This window comes from Ambystoma mexicanum, chromosome 11 (assembly GCF_040938575.1).
Source record: "Ambystoma mexicanum isolate Mex_15411 chromosome 11, UKY_AmexF1_1, whole genome shotgun sequence".
Taxonomy (NCBI): Eukaryota; Metazoa; Chordata; class Amphibia; order Caudata; family Ambystomatidae; genus Ambystoma; species Ambystoma mexicanum.
Window position 1 is genome coordinate 84,461,623 of NC_090934.1, and position 22,587 is coordinate 84,484,209.

General features: G+C 50.1%; 1 protein-coding gene across 15 annotated transcripts in view; it reads left to right on the forward strand.

Annotated features, from left to right (window-relative positions):
- Positions 1–22,587, forward strand: part of ZMYM4 (zinc finger MYM-type containing 4) — a 1,943,772-nt gene that overhangs the window by 1,334,795 nt on the left and 586,390 nt on the right. For all 15 annotated transcript variants that reach the window (XM_069622579.1, XM_069622582.1, XM_069622583.1 and 12 more), the window contains one exon: positions 13,455–13,626. In XM_069622579.1, the coding sequence (XP_069478680.1) occupies positions 13,455–13,626 (172 nt within the window). The remainder of the gene's footprint in view (positions 1–13,454; positions 13,627–22,587) is intronic.

The following is a 22,587-nucleotide window of genomic DNA, read 5'->3' on the forward strand; positions in this document are numbered from 1 at the left end:
AGATTACGTTTTGGGAAACCAGGACAGCCAATGTCAAATGGACAGTTCCAGTTCTGATGAAGATCTTCAGAGGAAAAGTTAACCAGTCTGAGGTTCCTAAAGAAACACAGGAGTTCAAGGGGAGCCTTCCTGATAGTGCACAGACTGCAAGGCCTGCACAGAGGATTTGAGATAAACTTTCAATTGAAGAAAACAGCACATCCTAAGCCCGGAAGCACCGACAATGGCACAAGGTAATTGCAACCCGAGTCCCACAGTACCTTGAAAGGGAAGAAGAAATTGTAGCTGACTTCCTTCTCGGTGGAACATTGCAGACCCTGATTCCTGCTCCTTAGTCATGGTGACGAAAGGGGGGACCACTTGTGGTTTCTGCGGAAGCACTCTGGGGAAGGGTTTGGCAGCAATGGATTCAGCTCTCTTCAGCAGCTCTGTGGTTTTGTCACCTTTGTCTCAGCGCCAAGAAGAAACTAATAGCGTTGGTTGGATTCTCTTAGATTACTTGTTCCTGAACTCCGGTGAGGGGGCGTCTGGCGAAGAATGTATGCCTCTGGAGGTCCACCCAGATCCCTGCAAAGTTTCAGCCGAATTAGATCTTTCGGAAGACGATGCACTCCATATGGTCCAGGTTTCCTGGGTATTGTGATTCTGCAGTCCAGGAAAGTCGCAACAAGTTGGGGGATGGCCCAAAATGAAGGTCTTGAGTATAGTTGGTCCCACCAGCCTAGGGGAGGAAGTCTTCTCCTTGGTGGATCTTCCCTGTCGATGCTGGTCCCAGTGTTGATGCTGGCCCCAGTGTGTCTAATGGCAGGGGTCGCCTGACCATTTGCAAGTACACTGTCCTTGTAGTATTCTTTTGTATTATCTGGAATAGAGTTATACACTTCTATATTCTGCTGTTCCCACAGACCCAGGGACACTAAAGAAAAACTGGCAGATACTCCCAATGGGGTCTTCAGCCAGTAGTTGAAAGTTTCCACTTGCCATATGTACTTCTCCCTCAGGGATGAAGGCTAAAGAGGCAATGTGGAGCCCTGAAGGTTTACCCTTGCATCTGGGATCCTCTTTCACATGGTCAGTAGACCCACAAGCATAACATTTTCCAAATGTTTTGTCAAATGGGGGATTCTGCTGACCTCCCTCTGGTTTGGCACCAGAGGACTCACTAGACTGACCTGGTTTCCCATGTGGCTTACCCTTCTTCTGTTTGTGGCCCTCTTTTGGATTGGAGGTTTTAGAATTCTCGTTGTCATCTTTATTTTGCTGCTTCCCCTCATCCTTTTTATGAGTGGCCCCAGAATTCTTGAGTAGCACTGTTGGCAACCCACAAGTCAGCAGTTTTTGCTAGCTTCTTGAGATCAATCTCATTAGTCAGCCAAATGCTGTCTCAGCTCAGGAGAGCAGGCATCAAAAATAGATTCCAACAAAAACAGATTTCTCATTACTTCAAAAGAGTTCACTCTGTAACCCTTAACCCAACCATCTTTTCAAACATTCACGCACCAAAGTAACCTAAGGGGTACCATCAGTCTTTTTGAGCGCCTTACCCTTTTAAGGTACTGGGAAGGAGTTTTCCCAAATCTAGCTATCAAAGCTAGTTTCACATTTTCATACTCCAATCTTTCAAGTTCCCCCACCTACTTTACAGCATCAGTTGCAACCTGGGGGAGTCTAGACAAAAGCCAAGGAATCATCTGATTCCCTGTGAAACCATGAATCCCATAGTTAAATTCAAAAGCACCCAACCAATCCAAAATATCAAGTTTCACCTCATACTCGCAGCTTCCTTTGGCATGCAAGGTTTCTTAGGACTGGAAGACCTAGAAGATTCTGGGATAGAACCATTTTCAAGAGACAATTTCTTCATTTCATGAGCATGTTGTAATTCCATTTCCCTTAGTTTGAGATCATGATATTTGGCAAAAGCTTGGATTTGTCATCTTTTAAACTCTAACTCAAGTCTCATTTTTTCAAGAGGGACAAATTCTGGACTCAGTACTGGACCTGGTAGGGTCCCTGTGGCTAAAGGTTGAGGCCTAAGAGCTTATTGAGGTAAAGAGGGGCTTACATCCTGAGACTCCTCTAACTCTTCTGACTCTTCAATAACATTAGAGTTTGACTCTGAATCGTTATCATCCTCCTCATTTTCCACATTTTCTGGTATGGTAGTTGTGACGGACCTAGTAGCCAGATTTAGATTTTCTAACAATCTGCATTAAGTTCATTACTCTTGCGTCCATCCCCTTTCCTCCATGCTGTATGGACGTCCCTTCCAAGGGACGGGAGACCAAAGCTTTTTCACCAGAAAAAACCTTCTTCCCCTTTAAATTTAGAGGCGGACGGGGTGCGGCCCTTCGAGCATGCAGTGCCCTGACACCGCCCTCCGGCCCCACACCTCAGTCCCCTTTTCCGTGTCGATAGGAACGGGTCAATTTCACCAGCGCTGCTGGGTTTGGGTTAGGCCATGTAATTCCACGCGCAGATACTTATTCTCTTTTTGTCTTATCTATCATTCAGGTTCGAACCAGACCCAAGGTAGGGCTGATACTTTCAAGCGCACCCTGCAAGGGAGACTCCTTCCCAGGGACTCTCCGCGCAGGAGGGACCGGCCAGTTCCTTTGGGTCGAGGGGGTCCTCGGATCCTCCCGGGCGCAGTGTCGAGGGACCGGAAGGTTCTTGTACCGGGTCTACACCCGAGGGACTATGTCCTTATACCGGCACAATGGCGAAGGGGCTACGCCCTAACACCGGCAATACGTTTGAGGGACTATGTCCTAATACCAGCAATACGTCTGAAGGGGCGCCTTAACACAGCTCTCGGGTCGAGCGTTTCACACCTACCGGGCTCAGGCCCGAGGAGCCGGATAGGCCTTGTGATCCACATGCTGGAGTCTTGGACGAGGACGGGCCCAGCGGGCTGAGCAACACGTCGCAGACACGTGGCAGGCAGCTCTGCAAAATGGCTGCCGCGCCAGAAAGGGGCACCCGTCTGGTGCCATTACATGAACTCTGCGAAGAACCTCCCCCGCCCCCCCCCCCCTCTGCTACCCTGTCAGTACCCCCTGCCACCTCTTTGGCCAGTGAGGAGGTGCTCTTCGAGAAGTTTCTCAGCCTCATGGGTTATCATCAAAGACGCAGTAATAGAAGTCCTCCCCGCCATGCTAACGGCACCACAGACGCCTCCATCAGGCCCTGGTGCAGCCGCTTCCGCCGGCTGCGGTCGCCATACCCCAGCCTCCGGCGCCATCTACTCCTCCTCCACAAGATCCACAGGATACGGTCGAGGAGGACCTGAACACGCCATCCTCAGCCAGGCCATCCATGAATGTCTTGCTGGCCTGTCGGAGTACCTGGGCTTCCCCCAACCCGAGGTCGAGCAGCCGGCAGAGGGGGTTCTGGCTGAAGTCCTCACTAGACGCCCCTCTGCCAACACAGGGATTCCACTGCAAACCGGTGTAGTCTCCCTGGCCAAGAAGGGTTGGCTCAAGCCCCACTCGGTCCAGCCGGTCAACCGACACCTGGACGCCAAGTACAGGCAGATGGATGGGGGATACACTCTTGCACTCGACCCATTCTCAGCCACACTCCTCGGTGATCGATGCAGCATCACTATACTCCAAGCCTCAGTCATCCTCAGCCGCCTCCTCTGCAGCGCTGCTAGACAAGGAGGAGAAGATCTTGGAGGCATACGGCAAGAAGATCTACTTAACCGCCTCCTTGTACCTGGGTCAGGCCAACGCATATACCATGCTGGCTGCCGCCAACCTACTGTTATGGTGGGAAATTGCGGACTTCCTCCCGGAACTCCCCACCCAGTGCCAATCACGCTTTAAGGTGAGGCTAGCAGAAGCTGAGCTCGCGAGGCTCTACCCGACCGTCAAGAGACCGCGCCCTGTTTGGGACCTTAACGTAGTCTTTGATGCCCTAGCGCACAAATCATTCGAGCCTATGGCCTTACTAGTCGGTCTTACCTCAGCTCGCAGTGTCAGCGAGATGCAGGCGTTGGTCGCCTCTGAACCATATACCACCTTTCACATAGACAAGATAGTCATGCGGACTCACCCGGGATTTCTGCCCAATGTTCCATCTGCATTTCACTTGAACGAAGAAATAGTCCTTCCTACGTTCTTTCTCGATCCCAAGGATGAGGCACAGAGAGTGCTGCACTGCCTGGATGTCGGGCGTGCCTGAAAATTCTACTTGGACAGGACCAAGGGCTTCCGCAAGTCGGACGCTCTGTCACTTTCAGAGACTCAAGGCCAGGCTATCAGGCTTCTAAGGCCTCCATATCCCGCTGGATGGTCTTGACCATCATGGAAGCGTACAACGGCCAGCACAAGCCGCTCCCGGCGAACATGCATGCCCACGCAGTCGGGGCCAAAGCAAGGGCCACCGCATTCCAGCGCCATGTCCCTTGGCATGTCATAAGCAAGCGGCCACTTGGGCCGCTCCCTCGGCTTTCTGCAAGCATTACTGTTTGGATGCCGGCTCTAGAACGGATGCAGGCTTTCGGACAGGCGGTTCTCAGGAACCTATTTGCTTAAGGGGGGTCTCTTCTCCAACCTGGGCTACAATCAGTTGTAATCGCCCATACAGTATGGAGGAAAGGGGACGGGAAGTAAGAGTAATTCTCCAGCATGGGGTCTGGCATGGATTCACATGCTCATGAATATTCCCCGTCGTCAGGCTGGGAATCCTCGGTAAAGAAAAAACCAGTATCAGTTTCGTTTCTGATCTGTCTTTCGTAGTAATAACCAATCACTGGTCTCTGCGTCATACTGACCACAGCCAATGACTGCCCTCTACCTAAGCCCAGCCTCTGGCAGCCATCTTCAGATTTTTACCGCACGTTCATGTGTTGGGATCCTCGTGCTATTGCTCTCGAGCGTTAGTGCTATTTTTTCACGTTTTTTCTCAAAAACTTCGGTTTTTTCGGTCAAAAGAGCCTCAAGTTCCACCGACTCTCCATCCGATCAACGGGGACCCGTGTCGGATTCGTCTGCGCCCCTCAAGGGTGAAGATTTCGTCGAGCTACGCTTTTGGAGGACTCCAGAAGTTTCTCAGGCCCGGACACCAGGAGAAGGGAAGCTCGACGCCCGGAAAGCTGTTCAGGTCTGCCCTGGATGCCAGCTGCAGAACGTCTTTAAGGGGGACCTTCTGGCGTTCCTCCTCCCAAGAAAAGAAGGATTCATCCTCCACCTCCTTTTCAGCCGTCGCGCCCCGTCCAGCCCTCCTCCCCGTCCACCCGAGGGGATGATACGGGGACTGACACGGCGGCGACGGGTACGGACGACGAGGTCTACGACGAGGATCTGCCGTCGTCACCTCCCACCAGGGCTTCTCCGCCCGACGAGATTGGATCGTTCCACTCCATGATCGCCAGGGCGTCCAAGCTTTTCCAACTCTGCCCTGAAGAGAAGAAAAAGGAAGGATTCCTTTATCAGCGGCGCGAGGCCAAGAGGAAGACTGTCCTCGCGGTGCCTCTACTGGACGACATTTGGGATGAGGGCCTCGCCCTCCTCAAGAACCCTTCCACGACGCCAGCTAGAAGAGACCCTGTACGAGAAGAAGTACCGGGGTCCCGGACGCGGCCCCCCTGTGCCTCCGGGCGCAGCCTACCCCGGACTCCGTCGTCTCCGCGGCGGCCAGGAAGAAAGCGGGGGGGGTGCGGCCTCCACATCGACTTCCCCGCCGGACGGCGAGGGAAAGAAATTGGACACTATGGAACGCAGGGTCATCTCGTCTGCAGCGACGACGATTAAGGCGGCCAACGCCTTGGCTGTCGTGGCCCGCTATGACAGGGAGCTATGGTACAAACTGGCTCCCCTGCTGGACTTCCTACCAGACGACAAGAGGGCTGAGGCCCTGGAGATCCTACAGGAAGGTGAGGTGGCGTCGGACCACGCCATCACTATTGCGACGGACATCGCCGACACGGGATTTCGCCAATTTGGCAACGGCGTGTGCCTTAGGCGGCGTGGATGGCTCAAGGCTACGGACTTCCGTCAAGACGTACAGACCAGAGTCCTGAACATGCCGTTTGATGGGAACAAAATGTTTGGGAAAACAGTGGACGATTCCCTTCAGGCCATTAAAGCGGACACGGAGACGGCCCGGGCCCTTGGGGTTCTGCAACAACGACGGCCGCCCTTTCGGAGCAGCGGAGGCGAGGGCGCCTCCAAAGGTTCCAGCGGCGGTTTCTCCACCTACCGTCAAGCGGCCCGCTCGTCGTCTCAGGAGGCCTACAGGGGACGAGGCAAGTCTGGCGGACCCCACTGTCATCGCCAAGGAGGCCAAGGCGGCAAAGCCTCGTCGAAGCAGGATTGAACCGGCCGTGGGGTCGGGCCCCCACCGAAGCACCCCGGTGGGAGGCCGGCTGGCGAGCTTCGTCGGTGTGTGGGAGTCCATCTCCACCGACCGTTGGGTGCTGGACGCCTTGGCCCGGGGCCACGCGCTCGAGTTTCAAAGAAGGTGCCCACGCGTCCCCCCGTGGCCAGGAAAGAGCTTCACGTCCCTCAGCTTCTCCTGGAGGTAAAGGCGATGCTCAGGAAGGGCGCCATCGAACTCGTCCCAAAGAGGCTTCGGGGCTCTGGAGTTTACTCGAGATACTTCCTCGTGAAGAAGAAGACGGGAGGATGGCGCCCCATCCTAGACCTGCGACGTCTGAACAAGTTCATCAAGGCGCAGAAGTTCCGGATGGTCACCCTCCAGCACGTCCTGGGTCAGCTGGAGGAAGGAGACTTCCTGTCGTCGTTGGATTTGGAGGATGCCTACTTCCATATTCCCATCCTAAAGGGGCACCGAAAATTCCTCAGGTTTGTGGTCCAAGGGCGTCACTACCAGTTCAAAGCCCTCCCCTTCGGACTACGGTCGGCACCCAGGGTATTCACCAAGTGCCTTGCACCGGTGGCGGCGCAGCTGCGCCGCGAGGGGATCCACGTCTACCCCTACCTGGACGACTGGCTCATCCGAGCCAAGACGAGGGAGCTCGCCGTGGAGCACACGGCAAGGACCGTCCAACTTCTCACGGACCTGGGATTCTCTGTGAACTACGCCAAATCCCACCTGGTACCCGCGCAAGACGCACTGTTTCTGGGAGCGAGGCTCGACACAGTGTCCCTTCTGGCCTCCCCGTCGGAGGAGAGGACCAGGACCATCCTGGGCAAGGTACAGCGGATGTTGGTGGCCGACGCGGCCAAGGTGAGGTCCATCAAGTCCCTCCTCGGAATGATGTCTTCCTGCATCTACCTCATTCCCATGTGGAGGCTCCGGATGCGCCCGTTGCAGGAGTTCCTGGACGCGCGCTGGATCCAAACGACGGGCAGCTTCGAGGAAAGGATCACACTCGACGAGAGTTTCCGACGAGCGATCCGGTGGTGGGGCACCCGCGCGCATCTGACGGCGGGCATGGATTTCCAGACCCCAGCCCACCAGGAGACAGTGACCACGGATGCCTCCCTGGAAGGGTGGGGAGCGCACACCGAAAATCTGCACGCAAGAGGCCTTTGGCTCCCGACGGAGAAATCCCTACATATCAACGTCCTGGAGCTCCGTGCAGTGTTTTGGGCCCTCAGGTCCTTCCTTCCGTCCCTCAAGGGCAAGGTGGTGAGGATCTTCACCGACAACACCACCACCATGTTTTACATCAGGAAACAGGGCGGAACCAGGTCCCCAGCACTGTCCAAGGAGGTGCAGGACCTGTGGCATTGGGCCGTCGCCCACAGGATATTTCTGGTGCCGTTTCATCTGGCAGGGATAAAAAACACCATCGCCGACTCACTCAGCAGGGAGCTGCGCTCGTGCCACGAGTGGGAACTACGGCAGGATCTAGTGGATCGCCTCTTCCGACGGTGGGGCACACCCCAGATCAACCTGTTCGCGACGGCGACGAACTCCAAGTGCCGGAGGTTCGCCAGCAGGTTTCCCCAGGCGAGGAGCATGGGCGATGCTTTCTCGTTCCCCTGGGAGGGCCTGTTCCTCTACGCGTTCCCTCCATTGCCACTGCTAATCCGGCTCGTCAACCAGCTCAAGAGGTCACGGTGCAGGATGATTCTCGTCGCACCTGCGTGGCCGAGGCAGATATGGTTCCCGGACCTTCTGGACTTGTCAGCGTCCCCGTCAATCAAGCTGCCGGTGGACGCGGATCTACTCTCCAGGGAAGGAGGCACCATCCTCCACCACGACCCGAAGTCGCTGAACTTGCAGGCCTGGCTCCTGCAGCGCTAGAGTTTGGAGGATACGACATACCGGCCGACTGCAGAGAGGTTCTTGCAAAGGCCAGGGCGTCCTCGACTCTTAAATGCTACGGACACAAATGGAAGAGGTTCTCTGTCTGGTGCCACGCACAGAAGATTAACCCTCTACGGATTATGGCTCCCCAAGTACTGCCGTACCTGCTGACGCTGGCCAAAGCTGGACTGGCACACGCGTCCATCAAGATTCATCTTGCTGCGATCTCCCAATACACCAGAACCACGGGACGGACGTCCTTGTGGTCTCATCGTCTGGTGAAAGAGTTTATGAAGGGACTGTTCACATCATTCCCGCCGGTGAAGGCTCCGGGCCCGGCGTGGGAGCTCAACGTGGTGCTGACCAAGCTCATGGGACCTCCGTTCGAGCCTCTGCACTCGGCCCCGTTGAAGTTTCTGTCGTGGAAAACAGCGTTTCTTGTGGCCATCACCTCTGCACGACGAGTGGGAGAGATCCAGGCCCTTTCCTGCAAGGCCCCGTACTTGACTTTTCACGACACGAGGGTAGTGCTCAGGACGCACCCCTCCTTCATGCCCAAGGTACCGTCGGACTTCCACCTCAACGAACCCTTGGTGTTGCCTGTGTTCTTCCCGTCGCCTTCGTCGCCGGCTGAGAGGACTTTGCACTCGCTGGATGTGGCTAGAGCGCTGAAGTTCTACGTGGACCGCACAAAGTGTTTTCGGAAGACGTCACAACTCTTTGTGAATTTTGGACCTGTCAATCAGGGGAAGGCTCTCTCGAAGGCTTCCATTTCCAGATGGCTCTCCGGCTGTATCATGTACTGTCATCGGTTGGCAAACCGACCGCTGCCTGGCCGTCCGAGAGCCCATTCCACCAGAGCGATCGCAGCTACCACGGCGTTCCTTTCTGGTGTGCCCCTGCTGGACATATGCAGGGCTGCTACGTGGAGGTCGACGCACACCTTCACGAAATTCTACTGCGTCGATCGGGATTCCAGGGAGGAGTCCAGGGTCGGCCAAGCAGTGCTGCGCAACCTGTTCGCCTGAGGTGAGCCTGGTGAGGAGGTAAGGTGCTTAATGTTGAGTTTGATGTAATGCTTAATGTTGAGCCTTTGCCACCTCCCGTGGTTGTGCATGTGTGTACTGCTATGTATTCTTTATTCATGAGCATGTGAATCCATGCCAGACCCCATGCTGGAGAAGGAACAAGTTACTTACCTGTAACTGTTGTTCTCCAGCATGGGTCTGGCATGGATTCACATGCGAACCCTCCCGCCTACCCCTCTGCGGCTCTTCACTTGGTCATACTGCCACTTCACGTGCTTCCAAATCTGAAGATGGCTGCCAGAGGCGGGGCTTAGGTAGAGGGCAGTCATTGGCTGTGGTCAGTATGACGCAGAGACCAGTGATTGGTTATTACTACGAAAGACAGATCAGAAATGAAACTGATACTGGTTTTTTCTTTACCGAGGATTCCCAGCCTGACGACGGGGAATATTCATGAGCATGTGAATCCATGCCAGACCCATGCTGGAGAACAACAGTTACAGGTAAGTAACTTGTTCCTTATAAGTTACTCACCGTAGTGACTAAGAACACTTAGTCGATAGTCCCCTTTCCTCCATACGTCCCACCAACCCCCCCCCCCCTAATAATACTGGTGTCATTAGGCAATGTTAAATCTATTGTCGCCGTGTCAATGGGGACTGAGGTGTGGGGCCAGAGGGCGGAGTCAGGGCAGCGCCTGCTCCGTGGGCCGCCCGCCTCTAAATTTAAAGGGGGAAAAAGGTTTTTTCTCCCGTCCCTTGGAAGGGACGCCCATACAGTATGGAGGAAAGGGGACTATGGACTAAGAATACGTTCGTCACTACGGTGAGTAACTTATCATTTTTCTTTCCTTTAACAGGGAGAGACCTGACTTTAAACATTTCTTTCAGTTGCTTTACTGTCAAAATGCTCAGGTCTTCCTGTCTGAAGTTATCCATATCTGGCATGTTACAATTGCTTTTCTAGTGGAGCTTAGCCTTGTGAAGGATTACTATTTGAACAAAGGTAAAGTAGACTCTAAATGTAACGACTCTACAATATCCTCACCGCCTGCCACCAGTGTTAGGCAAAGTTTGAATGCAGTACCCTCTGGGAACACTACAAACAACTATGACTACAGGTATAGGTAACCCAACCTTTGGTATAAGCGTGTACTACACAGTTTTGGTAGCGTGTTGAGCAGCCAGGCTTATCTCAAGAGGGGGAAATGTGAGCTGTGGTGGAGTTACACAAATATTCACAGTTGCAGGTATTCAAATAAACTCATACACTCAAGCTTTCTTGCATAAACAATTAATAATTTATCAGTCAGTTATAAAGCCTTCTTCAGAAGGGAGCAATAAAATAGTAACACACAAATATACTTCAATACTGTGCACTCTGAGTTTCTGAATCAGACAAGACCCTTTTGTGATGGCCCACAGACACAACCTACACCCACAGGTGACTTCAGTAACAAGGGTGCTGGGGACATTAATATCTTACTGTTAGTATTCAGAATACTCTTTTAAAAGTAAGTAAAAGGCAAAAGTTATTAGGACACAAGAAATTACAAATAGTCATAGGCAGGGCAAATACTTTCAGATAGCACTTAGAAGAGTCCTTCAATTCAATAGGCTAGGCCAACGTCTTTGTATAGGATGCAGCACTTCAGGTAAGTCTTTGCACAAGTTCTTAGGAGTCTTTGATAAAAAGAACCACCAAATGTAGGGCCACAAGCTGATTAGACTTGTGAGTTAAAGAAGTTACAAGCACTTAAACAGTAAGAGGTAAGTTCTGTTAGGCTAGTTTAACAGTACCGTGGTAAAGAAGAAAAAGATGCAGCTGAAGACTTCTGTTTCTGGGCCTCAGTCGTGGTGACAAGAGGGAGGACGTCGGAGGGGGCGCTTCTGCACTGTACTGGCACTGTCAAAGCTGGCAACCGGCAAACTTTCGTTTCAGTGGCTGTTTCGCGTTTCAGCTCCTTGCGGGACAGTGAATAGCAATAAGCGCGGTTCCTGGCTGTCGAGTTGGACTTTCCTCACATCTGAGGTCCCGCATTCAACTGAGGGGAGTCAGGCCTGGTCAGACCTGCTTCATGGGAGTCCAGAGGATCTTCCAAAAGCTTTAGGCCAGCTTACAAGCAACGCACACAATCTGGTGTCACACTCCCTGGCTCCACGGTTTCCTGCAGCAACTCTGAGGAAATTCAACCAGCTCCGAGATGTGTGTCCAGGTGCCTTACTTGGGAGTTGATTGGTCCCACCAATTCAAAGCGAGAAGTCGTCCTTGCAGGGCTTCTCTGTCGATGTGAACTTGGTGATTCGGTCCTGCAGCATGGCTTCACCGGGCTAACCAACGGTCCAGGAGTTGCAGCAGCCGTCCTCTTCAAGGTCGTCTTCGGTTCCTTCGTCCAGTGGTCAACTCAGCCTTCCAAGCCAAGAGACTCGCCTTTTGTTCAGTTCTCTCCCATTCATTCCAGCTTGGCTGCCACTCACCCAGCAGGGTGGCTGTCTTTGCCGTACAGTCAGCCAATCACCACAGAGTGCATTTGGGTCTCCTAGGAGACTAAGCACAGGGAGTTTCGGGCACCTCCCTCACTTCCTGCCTACCACAGACACTCTGGAGCCAGAGGCGGGTCTCACTCAATGAACAAAGAGACCAATCCTGGTTTGGCGTGCATAGAAAAACTCTAGAAGGACCTTTCCACAAAGACCTGGCGAAAAAAGAAGACCGGGCACCATTTTGAAAAAGATGGCTGGACGCCATTTTGAAAAAGATGGCTCCCGCGGTTGCCGTTTCCTGGTCTGCGAACGGTTGCGGTAAATGCAAACCTTGGTAGTTCAAAACAAAACCACTGCCACCAGCCAGTCAATTGAGGAAAGGGTAACATGAAAAATGTTTACATGATCATTTAGACACAGGGGATACTAAGTAACCCCTCCAACACTCTGTTGTAAAATAGGGTGTGCTGGGTCTAGCAAGTACAATGCTAAGTAGAGTCAATTTCACTCTACCGCTCTGAGAAGCGGTAGTTTATCCCAGAGAAGGGAGGCTGACCAGCTCTAAGTTTGGGCTACTGTGCTGCTGGCGCTGTATTTCTGCTTTGAGGCCTGTAACTTTTGGGATCCTCGGCTTGTCCTACAAGACTTACCCCCAGCGACATTTCGGAGTCCTAGCGTCAAGGAGACCAGAGATAAGAGGGAAAGTTTGACCGTGACAAGTGAGGCTCTTTGCGTCACTGTGCTGTGGTGACCACCGTCTGAAACAGCTAACCTGAGTCCAGTCCTGGGAGGGGTCCTGCATCGAGTTCTGCTGCCTTCTTCATCTGAGAGTCCTTGCACCAGTGAAAGACACTGACCAGAGATCAGCTCAAACCTGCAACCCCTGCAAATCGAGGACTGAGGCTAACGGCAGGAAAATCAACCTTGGACCTTCTTCCATTGACCTGCAAAGTCCTGCGAAGAATCAGAGTTTGGGTGGTAAGTTACATAGGTGCTTACCTGCCCCGAATCTCCCTCTAAAAGTGTTACTAACATTTATAAAACATTTTCTATGCTTTTGTTTTACCATAGCTTCCGAAAGTTGGGTACACTTCTATTAGTTAGAATACCCTGTCCTCTAACCCCTGGAACTGTTCACTGGACTCTAGAGACCCTACCTTAATTTTTTCCAGCTTCACAAACTATGTCCTAACCTCTGTTCATAAGACCCCAGACAATTTAGGAAAGGACTTTTGTAGTTAGGGTTAATTTTCTCTGGACCTCTGGAGCATAATCTAATCTGTACTTAATTTTACAGGGATTTGATTTGTATTATGCCTTCAACCAGTGACTGTACATAACTAATCTATTATTAGTGTTGTGATATTTCTACCTGTTTGTAGTCATTTTTCATAGATATTTCGCCATAAATAAATAACTATTTGTATACATACTGTCCAAGTGTAATTATTGATTCCTATTATGTGTACTCATTGTGGACCCTTTACAAGCCCGCCACCTCTTGAGACTTGGCCTAGACCTCTTGTCACTGCTACCTTGAACTGGTTTGGCTACAGCTCCCAGAGTTGTCCCAGTCAAAATATAGATTGCCCTTCTATACATCTGTCCAGCAGGCCAGAGTATAGAAAATCAGTCCTAACAATAAGGCATCAAAAAGAGATGATCTTTGCAGTATGTTCTTGTAACTCAAAATTAATGCCTGTTGCCTTTCCTGCAGGGGAGGAAGAGGTCGATTGTATCCGTGGAGCCTAGAAACTTAATGCAAGGCTCATACCCAGGCTGCTCAGTGCTGGGCTCAACCTTGAAGTACATGTATGGGGTCAATGCCTGGAAGAACTGGGTTCGATGGAGGAACACTCAGGAGGACCATGAAGAACTGAAATTTGGAGGTGAGCGTCTGCCTAAGGCTGTTAATTAAAGCTCACTGCAGAGCCGTGTCTTATTGACCTAGCAAGTAGAAACCGCTAAAGGGATGGGAAGATTTTGAAAGCCTATTGGTTAATCTTTGCCGCAGATATCCCAGGAATTTGGTTTTGTGTGATCATTACAATCGTGATACTTAAGCAGTTCCTTTTTCAACCCACCCTTCTAGCCTTGTGGTGTTAAAAGGACAAGCAGGACTCTGGTAGTATCACATTCACAAAAAAGGTTTCACATCTGACATGTAGGGGTCTTTGGCGGAAAGCTTTTAATGACTGAAGGTGCCGATTAACTTTTGATGCATGTCTGTACCTTTTCTGTTTGCTGTATTTGTGAGTCTTTAACTGAGAGAATTCGTTGCGAGAAAGTGGCTACTCCTGCGTCCCATCTGGGGGACGGCATACAAAACACAATAGAAGATACTCCCATGGGAATTTTTAAAATAACTTTACTAAATTCATCCATTTGAACTGGTAAGTTAGCTACCTGTGTCTACTGGCCTAGTACAGAAGATTTTATTTACTCAGATCATCATGATATAACATAGTTTAGGAAAATTAAAAAAAACATTCACTATATCATTGTCATTAACTTTTCTGGCTATTCCTTTGACAAAAACATGTTTTTACTTTTTGAACCATAATCCCAAAAGAAAACCTTATATCCTACATCCATTCTTACCCTCACACAAACCTGTTAGTCTAATATAGCATTAATATGAGTATATAAAGAGCTGAACAATTATTGCAAAAACAGTATCTGGTAGTTGTAATAAAGATTCCCCAACCCTTTGGTCAGGGCTGTGCAACCATCTAACCTAATGGCAGATCACGTCCAACCAAAAGGGAAGCCACAGGTTACCAAGGCTTTGTAGTCCTGCTTAACTTCATGAGTGAAGGGTGGCTCGCACTGTAAATGTCGATTAAGACACTTATCACCCTAGCTAGTAACATTTGAGAGGGGTAAAATGGCATTCTACATCGAAAAAAAAACAGTATTCACCCAGTCATGATCAATTGCCAATATGCAACAAACCATGCTCACAATATTCCTGACCCCCTTGCACATAGTAGTATGACTGATCCAAATGCACACTATAAAGTGACCTACACCCCTAGAGGGATTTAGTAAAAGCACTTAGAGGGCAACATAAGATAAGAATACATTTTGTCTGATTGTACTTTCACATTGCACTCCTCGGAAACAGAGATGCAGTAAAACCTTACAATGCTGAAATGTGATCAAGTATTTCACCATCACAAGCATGGAATGCAAGACTTTAAAAATACATTTCAAATCCATACATATTTCAAATCCAGTCTTGGGACCTAAAACTCCAGAGACTCGCTGGAACAAGGAAAAATGGCAAAGTGCAAGTACCTACCAGTAAAAGTCACTTTTGGAAGAGTGTCAGGCAAGTTTGTGAAGTTCTATAATAAATACATTTGGGTAAGCAGTTCTGTGGTTGTGGTGAAAAGCAAGGTGAATCCCATTTCTACTCCACAGGTGTAAATATAATGGAAAACCCAGCCCTGCGGGGGCGGGGGGGCAGACAAGATCCCCCAGGGCCTGGGTGGAGAACTAGCAGCCCAGGGAATAGATGCAGACAAGTAGGATTCTGCCCCCAATGCATATCAATCGAAGCATGGTTGAAGAATGCATGTAGAATTGTTACACAACAGCAATCGAGAGGATGTGTTAAAAAATGAACACAGGGCCCAGAGGAGAGTACTTACGGTCGTTGATCCAAGGCGAAACAACGTTGTTGGGTAAGATTTTCGCAGAACTGGTAATCTTCTTGACCTGTGTAAACCCCAGAACCTTTTGCATTTCTAGTGGGGTATTTTTGATCAATACCTCTGAGTGGGATCCTTTTTCCACACTCACAAAATCTTTAACTCCTCTTATGGGTGCCATTTTCATTACTCTCCATAGTGTCTTTAAAGTTATCCTCTTTAACAACATTTTGGCAATAAGTGTCTGTTGCTGGGTTGCCCTAGGGGCTCCCCTTTTAACTTTCTCTGGCCAACCTTGAGTGAACTACAGTTCCCAAGGGTAGAAAAGATCTTTGGGTCCCTTTTACATTTTGTTCTGTGAAGCCAGCACACCCCACCTTATGTGGAGTGCTGGGGAGATGCAATGTATCCCCTTTCACATTAAAACTGTAACAATTCTGTTACAAGGGCAAGCTTACCTTCAATGGCTGGTGGCAGTGATATCTTGTATTAATCTGGTGCACCTTTACCACAGGCTGTGTTCAGCGCTGCAGTAAAGGGACCTAAGGGTGCTCATTTTACCAAAATGGCCCCCGTCTTCTTTTTTTGCCATTTTAGTGTTTCTTCTTTTCTTGTTCCTTCCCCTGACATCCAGGCCGGGAAATTCCTTTGTGTGATTTTAAAATTAGGCGGGAGTCGCCTGGACTCCCAGCCCAGGCTCCATTCTGTCTTTGAGGTCAGGAAGCGAGGGAGGAGTCCAAAACTCCACAGCCCTTTGTCATCTTCCTTGCCTGAATGGGGACAAATCCCTGTGTGGGGGGGGGGGGGGGGGACGGGGACTGGCTGTCCTGATTGGAAAACCAGACCACTCCTTCTTGTAGAACGCGGGGAGAGAATGCAGAGTTGGTGCTGGTGTTCCTGTTAAATACTGCGAACCTTGGAAGCTGAAAAGAAGTAGACCACTGGAACCAAAACCGGAGAGGATGATGAAGGAAAAGTGGCATAAACTATTTCCAGCGACCGGAGAGCCTGCTGTGTAACCGGAGGCTGCTGTAGCCCTTACTTCCAATCGACCTGGGGACTCCGAAAACGACGAACCTGATCCTGGTGAGACCCACTAGACTGAAGAAGACCTGCATTTTGAGCCATCTCGCGCGTTTCTGCGCCCTTCCGTTGTTGCAATACCCTGGGACCTCAAGCCACAGTGCAGTTTACGGTCTACCAAATTCCGAATCTCACTGAAACTTCGTGGGCATCCTAGTGGATCTCCAGAGACATGAATCAAGTCCAAAAAAAATCCCCTCACCAAAGTGCTGGACCTTTGTAACGACGAGAATTCAACCGCAATTTTCTGTCTTCTGTCTTCTGGTTTTCACTCCCCAAGAATAGGTTGACCTATACTGAATGTGTATGAAAAGGTTTTGACTTCCCTAGAACTACTGTTCTGTATTTAAAATAATGTTTATACTTGGGTCTGTGTACCTTCAAGTATAGTGTTTGTTTTTATAATTGTGATTACGTATAATGTGTGACAGTACTTATTTACCCCTAGATTTATCTGGGCCTGCCTGTATTTAAATAAATCATGTATTTTTATAATACAGTGTTTGTGTTTCTTTGGACCATTTGTATTCAATCTACAACCCTCTCGCCCTCCTAAAATAAGCCTGGCTGCTCTGTCTACACTAGCATGAACTCGGGTGGTACAGCATTATACTAAGAGTGGAGTCTTTTACTGTCTCAGTTGAATGGTTTTACTAAACCCTTAGTTGGACTTCAGAAAAACTGTCCTAACAGACTTGCTGAATACTGCTATGCTTTTACAGTTCGGTTCAAGTTGTCAAAACACCCAGGGACTTGATCCCCGGACCGACGGAAACCGTTGTTGAGAAAGATTTTCTTTTTGCTGCTCTCTGCCTATAGACATCTATATTTTCTTTTTGCTTTGTACTATGTCCCTCTTTGTGAATTCTTGTATTGTTACAATTGCACCCATTACCTTACAGTGAATTGCAGTTAGGATCATTTGTTTCCTTATGATATGATAGGTTATTTATATAGCGCCTATACACAATGTTTTTCAAAGCGCTTATAACTTTTTATATAATTGCTTTTGGTTAATTTTACAATGTCTCTAAGATAAACTGGTGGCACCAGTGATTTTTCTACCGTTTTTGGAACGTTTTTACGCATGGACATTTGGATTACAGGAAATGGCTACTAAGAGTGACTAGCCTGCTAAGATGGTTGTGCCACACGGTTTTCTATTGTTCTTTATACTTATTCCTGCCTTCTCAGGTCAGAAAATGCCATATATGAAATACCATTTCCTGTACGGGTACGGCTTGTATGGGCAAAGGGGCGCTTTCTGCGTGACTTCGGATGTGGTGGCTGTGTGGTGCCAGTACACATTAAAGTGCCTGAATGTCTGTTGCTGGGCAGATGTTGTGGCTAGTAGCTATATATCATTGGATAGCCACTGCCTGGTTGAACTTTGCAGATCCTCACTGTTGGTGGGTCTGGGCATGCTCCCAGTCCAAATCTTGGACAAAAGAGTTCCTGCATCCATTTGGCAGATCGTTAGCCAAGTCCTCTACGAAAAAGGGCAGCCAGTTACGACTTGGAGGAGTGCTGCAACTGACAAGCATTGACTCCAGTATTGCCCTGCTCCTCAGTCTGATCTCAAGATGACCCTCTATACTTCGCTGTCTGGAACCAATTCATAAGCACTGCAACCGACCGAAACGAATTCCTGTGTTCGAAAGCGACCTTTAAACCCTCAATTACTGGACCTATTCGACTGGACCAAGTACAGAACATTGTGTCCCCAACGGATACCAGAACACCAGCAGTGGTCTCTGTAGAAATCCCATTCCAGAGCGGTAAGTTTACATGCATGTTTCGGTCCCCCTACACCTGTTTGTCACTTGGCTATATAGTCCTGTCCATAAATCATTCTGTCCTGACTGGTCGGTGGAGACCTGGTTAGAAAATCCCTTCCTAGGACAACCCTAAGGACTGAGATTGAGTTTTCCTACCTAAATGTAAACATGTTGACTCTTTATAACCCCCTGGCATTTACAATCGCTGAAGAAACCTGCCTGGAAAGTATATACCTTGCAACTGTGACATTTGGACACACAGCCCCCAAACCATCTTGGGTTTCTAAGAGCTATGGAAGCTGTTGTATGATTATCCTAAAGTCTTCTATTTCTAAGGCTTCTTAGTACTTATCTGTGTGCCACGGGTTCTTGAGTCAGATGCTATATATTTCTCCTAATGGTGAATCTTTATATTTATTTTATATTTGATTAGAGGTTTTACTTGCTTAGTATGCATTTTAAAGGCGCAATACACTATTGTTTATTTTTATACTTAGCTGTCTAACTGGAGTACTTGTTGGTTTTTTGTGTGGACTTATTGTAGCCTTAGAACACTCTCACCCTTCCGGAGAATGTGAGGGGTCAGAAATGCGAGACTGGGACAAAGGTTTCTGATGTTTGTTAATCTGATTAGAATCACATGCTGTGCATAGGTCCGACATCCAGTGGTCACTGCGGAGTATTGCATTTTGTTTTTCGTAGTCGAAAAGGTGACGTCGACAAGGCGTGTCTGTAACACTATCCCTATAGTGACGTGCGTTGTACCCACAATCCCTCACGCGTCGAGGTCCCTCAGATTGTTTTTTTCCGCCCAGCTACTGGTCGCCTTTATGCGGAGCTCCTCGAGAGACATTTCCAAATAGTTTCTTCGACCTTTGGTAGTTTGTTATTAATATCAATAACGTAGATCCCTCCCTCGACGCAGAGCCGTTTCTCCGATGAGCAAGATCTTCGACGGAAGGACGAGCGGAGGAGATCCTTCGGCGCTGCCGAACACGTGGCCTGGCCTCGCCGGCCATACACAGTAGGGAGAGTGGGGCTTTGTGGTCTTTCTTTTCTTTAAGAATGCCTTTCTCTTTCCCCCTCCCTCTCTTTCGAGGTTGTAGTCACACCTATTACCCTCAGCTATGGAGAGGACGCCATTTAGGTTTTGCCCGCTTTGCAAGGGTAAATATACCTGGAAGGATAAGCACAAACGGTGCAACCGTTGCTTACCCCTCGATCACCAGGACGACGGCTGTGCGGCCTGTAAATTACTAAAGCCCAAAACTCTAAAGGACCGCAGGGTCAAAAGATGGGCGGCCTACGCCATGTCTAGGCCTGACTCCTCGCCCGCTGCCGCCGAGTGTGACGAGGACAGTGACTACACGGCCCCCGGAACGGAGGCTGTAGACCTCTCAAAGGAGCGTTCACGCTCCTCATCGTCCGCCCCCTGCCCCGACAAGCCCGGCTCACGCCCAGCTTATGGGGATGAACACCCTGGCGACAAGGACGCACACAGAAAAACACCAAAGCACATACCCCCAGGCACACATTCGTCAAAGACGAAGACCGCCATAGCGCCAACGGGGACGCCGGGCCCACCGACGTCTTCCACCGACCGTAAGGGTCGTCAGCCCTCCCCGCTTCCGCGACAGGCGACTGGGCACTCTAAAAATAAGGGCGCTAACACCAACATTTCCGGCGACGCGCATTGCAAGCGCGCTCACGTTGCCACCAAGGACTCGACGACCAAGGACTCGACGAGCAAAGGCTCGACGGCGACCGATCTCTCGGAAGAGAGAATGATCGCCGAAAGCCTCGCGCGCATAGCATCTAAGGACGGCCAAAGACGTACGGCGAGTGAACGCCGAAAACTGCGCACAAGGCCAAAGATACGCCGAAGGCGCCGGAAAACCGATCAGTCCAGTTCCCGACGCCGACAGAAGGCCCTAGCCAGCAAGAAGGCTACTCAGAAGGCGAAGGCTCTCTTTCTTCGACGTTATGGGACAGAACCAGACAATTACAGGAGGAAGAAACCCCCTTTTCTTTCCCAGACCGTCCTGGCCGACCTCCGTCGACCTTTGAAAGGTTCCAGACCTGTATGGACAAACTAGATAGGTTCATGTCCATCCCAGAAGACAGGGCACCCAAGAGACCAAGGGAGGCACCCCTTGAGAGTCCAAGGGCTAAATACCAGAAGTTTTATAACCCCATACAGGAGGACATAAACTCTTACAATCCCACTGAGGAAGACACCTTCTTCCAAGAGGAAGATGAGTTCACCTATGTTGAGGACCAACAAGAAGAGGAAGGTTTTCACGAGGAAACTAACCTATGTGAGGAAGGATTCCAGGAAGATGCAGGCGAGGGCGACCAAAATCCCTGGCAGTCACCGGCTAGGTCGACTGACACAGGCAGTAGCAGTATAGTCATCAGGTCTACTGAAACTACACGAGTCACGAACCCTTCGCCTGTCGATGATCAACCCACCTTCAATGCACTGCTGAAGAAGGCAGCAGCACATTTCGAAATCGAAACTGGGGACGTCACCCCAGACACCGATTTTGTGGAGAGGATTATCAAAGAAAAACCCCCCACTAGCCAGGTTATACCTATCCTCGCCTCAGTTAAGAGACGTATTACACCTTCTCTTTCCACTCCTGCATTGGTGAGAGGGGTCAATCCGAGGATTGAGAAACTGTTCTCTCCCTCTCAATCAGACCTATTATATATTAAGGGTCACTCAATCCCGGACTCCCTGGTCGTGACCAACACCAGGAAAAGGGCAAGAGTCCCACTATCTACTAGCGAGGCACCCCCAGATAAAGAGGGGAAGAAGCTGTATGCCCTAGCCAAGAGAATCGCCACCTCTGCAGCATTCTCTACCAGAATCGCCAATAATAATACCCTATTGGCAAGCTACGCCGATGCTCAATGGGCTAAGCTCAGACAGGACATCGAAGAAGCTCCCGAACCCCTAAGGACTCGTTTACTGGCTACAGTTAACGAGGGCTCTCTGGTCAATCAAAGCATCGTCAAGAATACCCTCGATGCAGCAGAGACGGCTGGCCGCACTTTGGTACAAGGAATTTTACTGAAGCGTCACGTCTGGCTTCGCAATTCCGGATTTAAGGCGGAAACACAAGCGTCCCTTATTAATAAACCCATAGAGGAGTCCAACCTCTTTGGGAGAGCAGTGGATGACGCACTGGAGAACGCGAAGAAAGAATGTGATACAATAAAGACCTTAGACCAAATTTCTAAACCCCCTAATAGGCGGGGATTTGGTAATAAGTGCTTTTTACGTGGACAACGTCAGCAACAAAACCAACAACAGTACTCTGCCAGCAACTACCAGAGTAATAGCGGCCAGTACAATCAGAGGGCTCAACGTCGTGGCAAGGGAAGAAGCCGGGGTTCCACCCCCAGAGGCTCCCAAGCCAACAACACCACCAAGTGACGCGAAGATTCGCGTCCCCTCCCATGCAACGCCGGTCGGGGCCGGTTAACATCCTTTCTTCCAGCATGGGAGGGAATAACATCAGACCGCTGGGTACTTTCCACCGTAGCCCGCGGCTACTGTATAGAGTTCAACAGTTCCCCAACATACAGACCCCCGAGGGGACGCCGCATGACACCAGAACACCTCGCCATCCTTCTCCAAGAAGTGGACCAACTGCTGGAAAAAGGAGCCATAGAGGTCGTGCCTCTATCTCAGGTAATGGAAGGTATTTATTCAGTGTACTTCCTTGTACCCAAAAAGGATCTAACCATGCGCCCTGTATTAGATCTGCGCCCAGGGAACAAGTTTGTCAAACCCCAGAAGTTTCGTATGGTGACCTTACAGGAAGTGATCCCACTGCTATCACAGGGAGATTACATAACACTGGACATGAAAGATGCATACTTTCATATTTTAAAGTTGCCAGCGCACAGAAAATACCTCAGGTTCATGATAGAGGGCAAACACTACCAGTTCAGAGTGCTACCCTTCGGCATAGCATCTGCACCAAGGATATTCACGAAAGTACTGGCAGTGGCAGCGGCCCACCAGCGCAGGTTATCTATCCCAGTATACCCTTACCTCGACGACTGGCTCATAACAGGGGATTCTTACGAGACATGCTTCTCAAACACCCAAAAGACTCTAGACCTTATGTTCCAACTGGGCTTCTCCATCAACGAGAAGTCCAGCTTAGACCCCAGCCAAGTCAAACAATTCCTAGGGGCTCTAATTCGAACAAAGGACGGCCTCGTCTTCCCCTCCAACGAGAGGGTCCAAAACATGCTGTTTCAGATCCCCCAATATGTGGCAGGTCGAGAGGTGACGGTGCGCAAAGCGATGCAATTG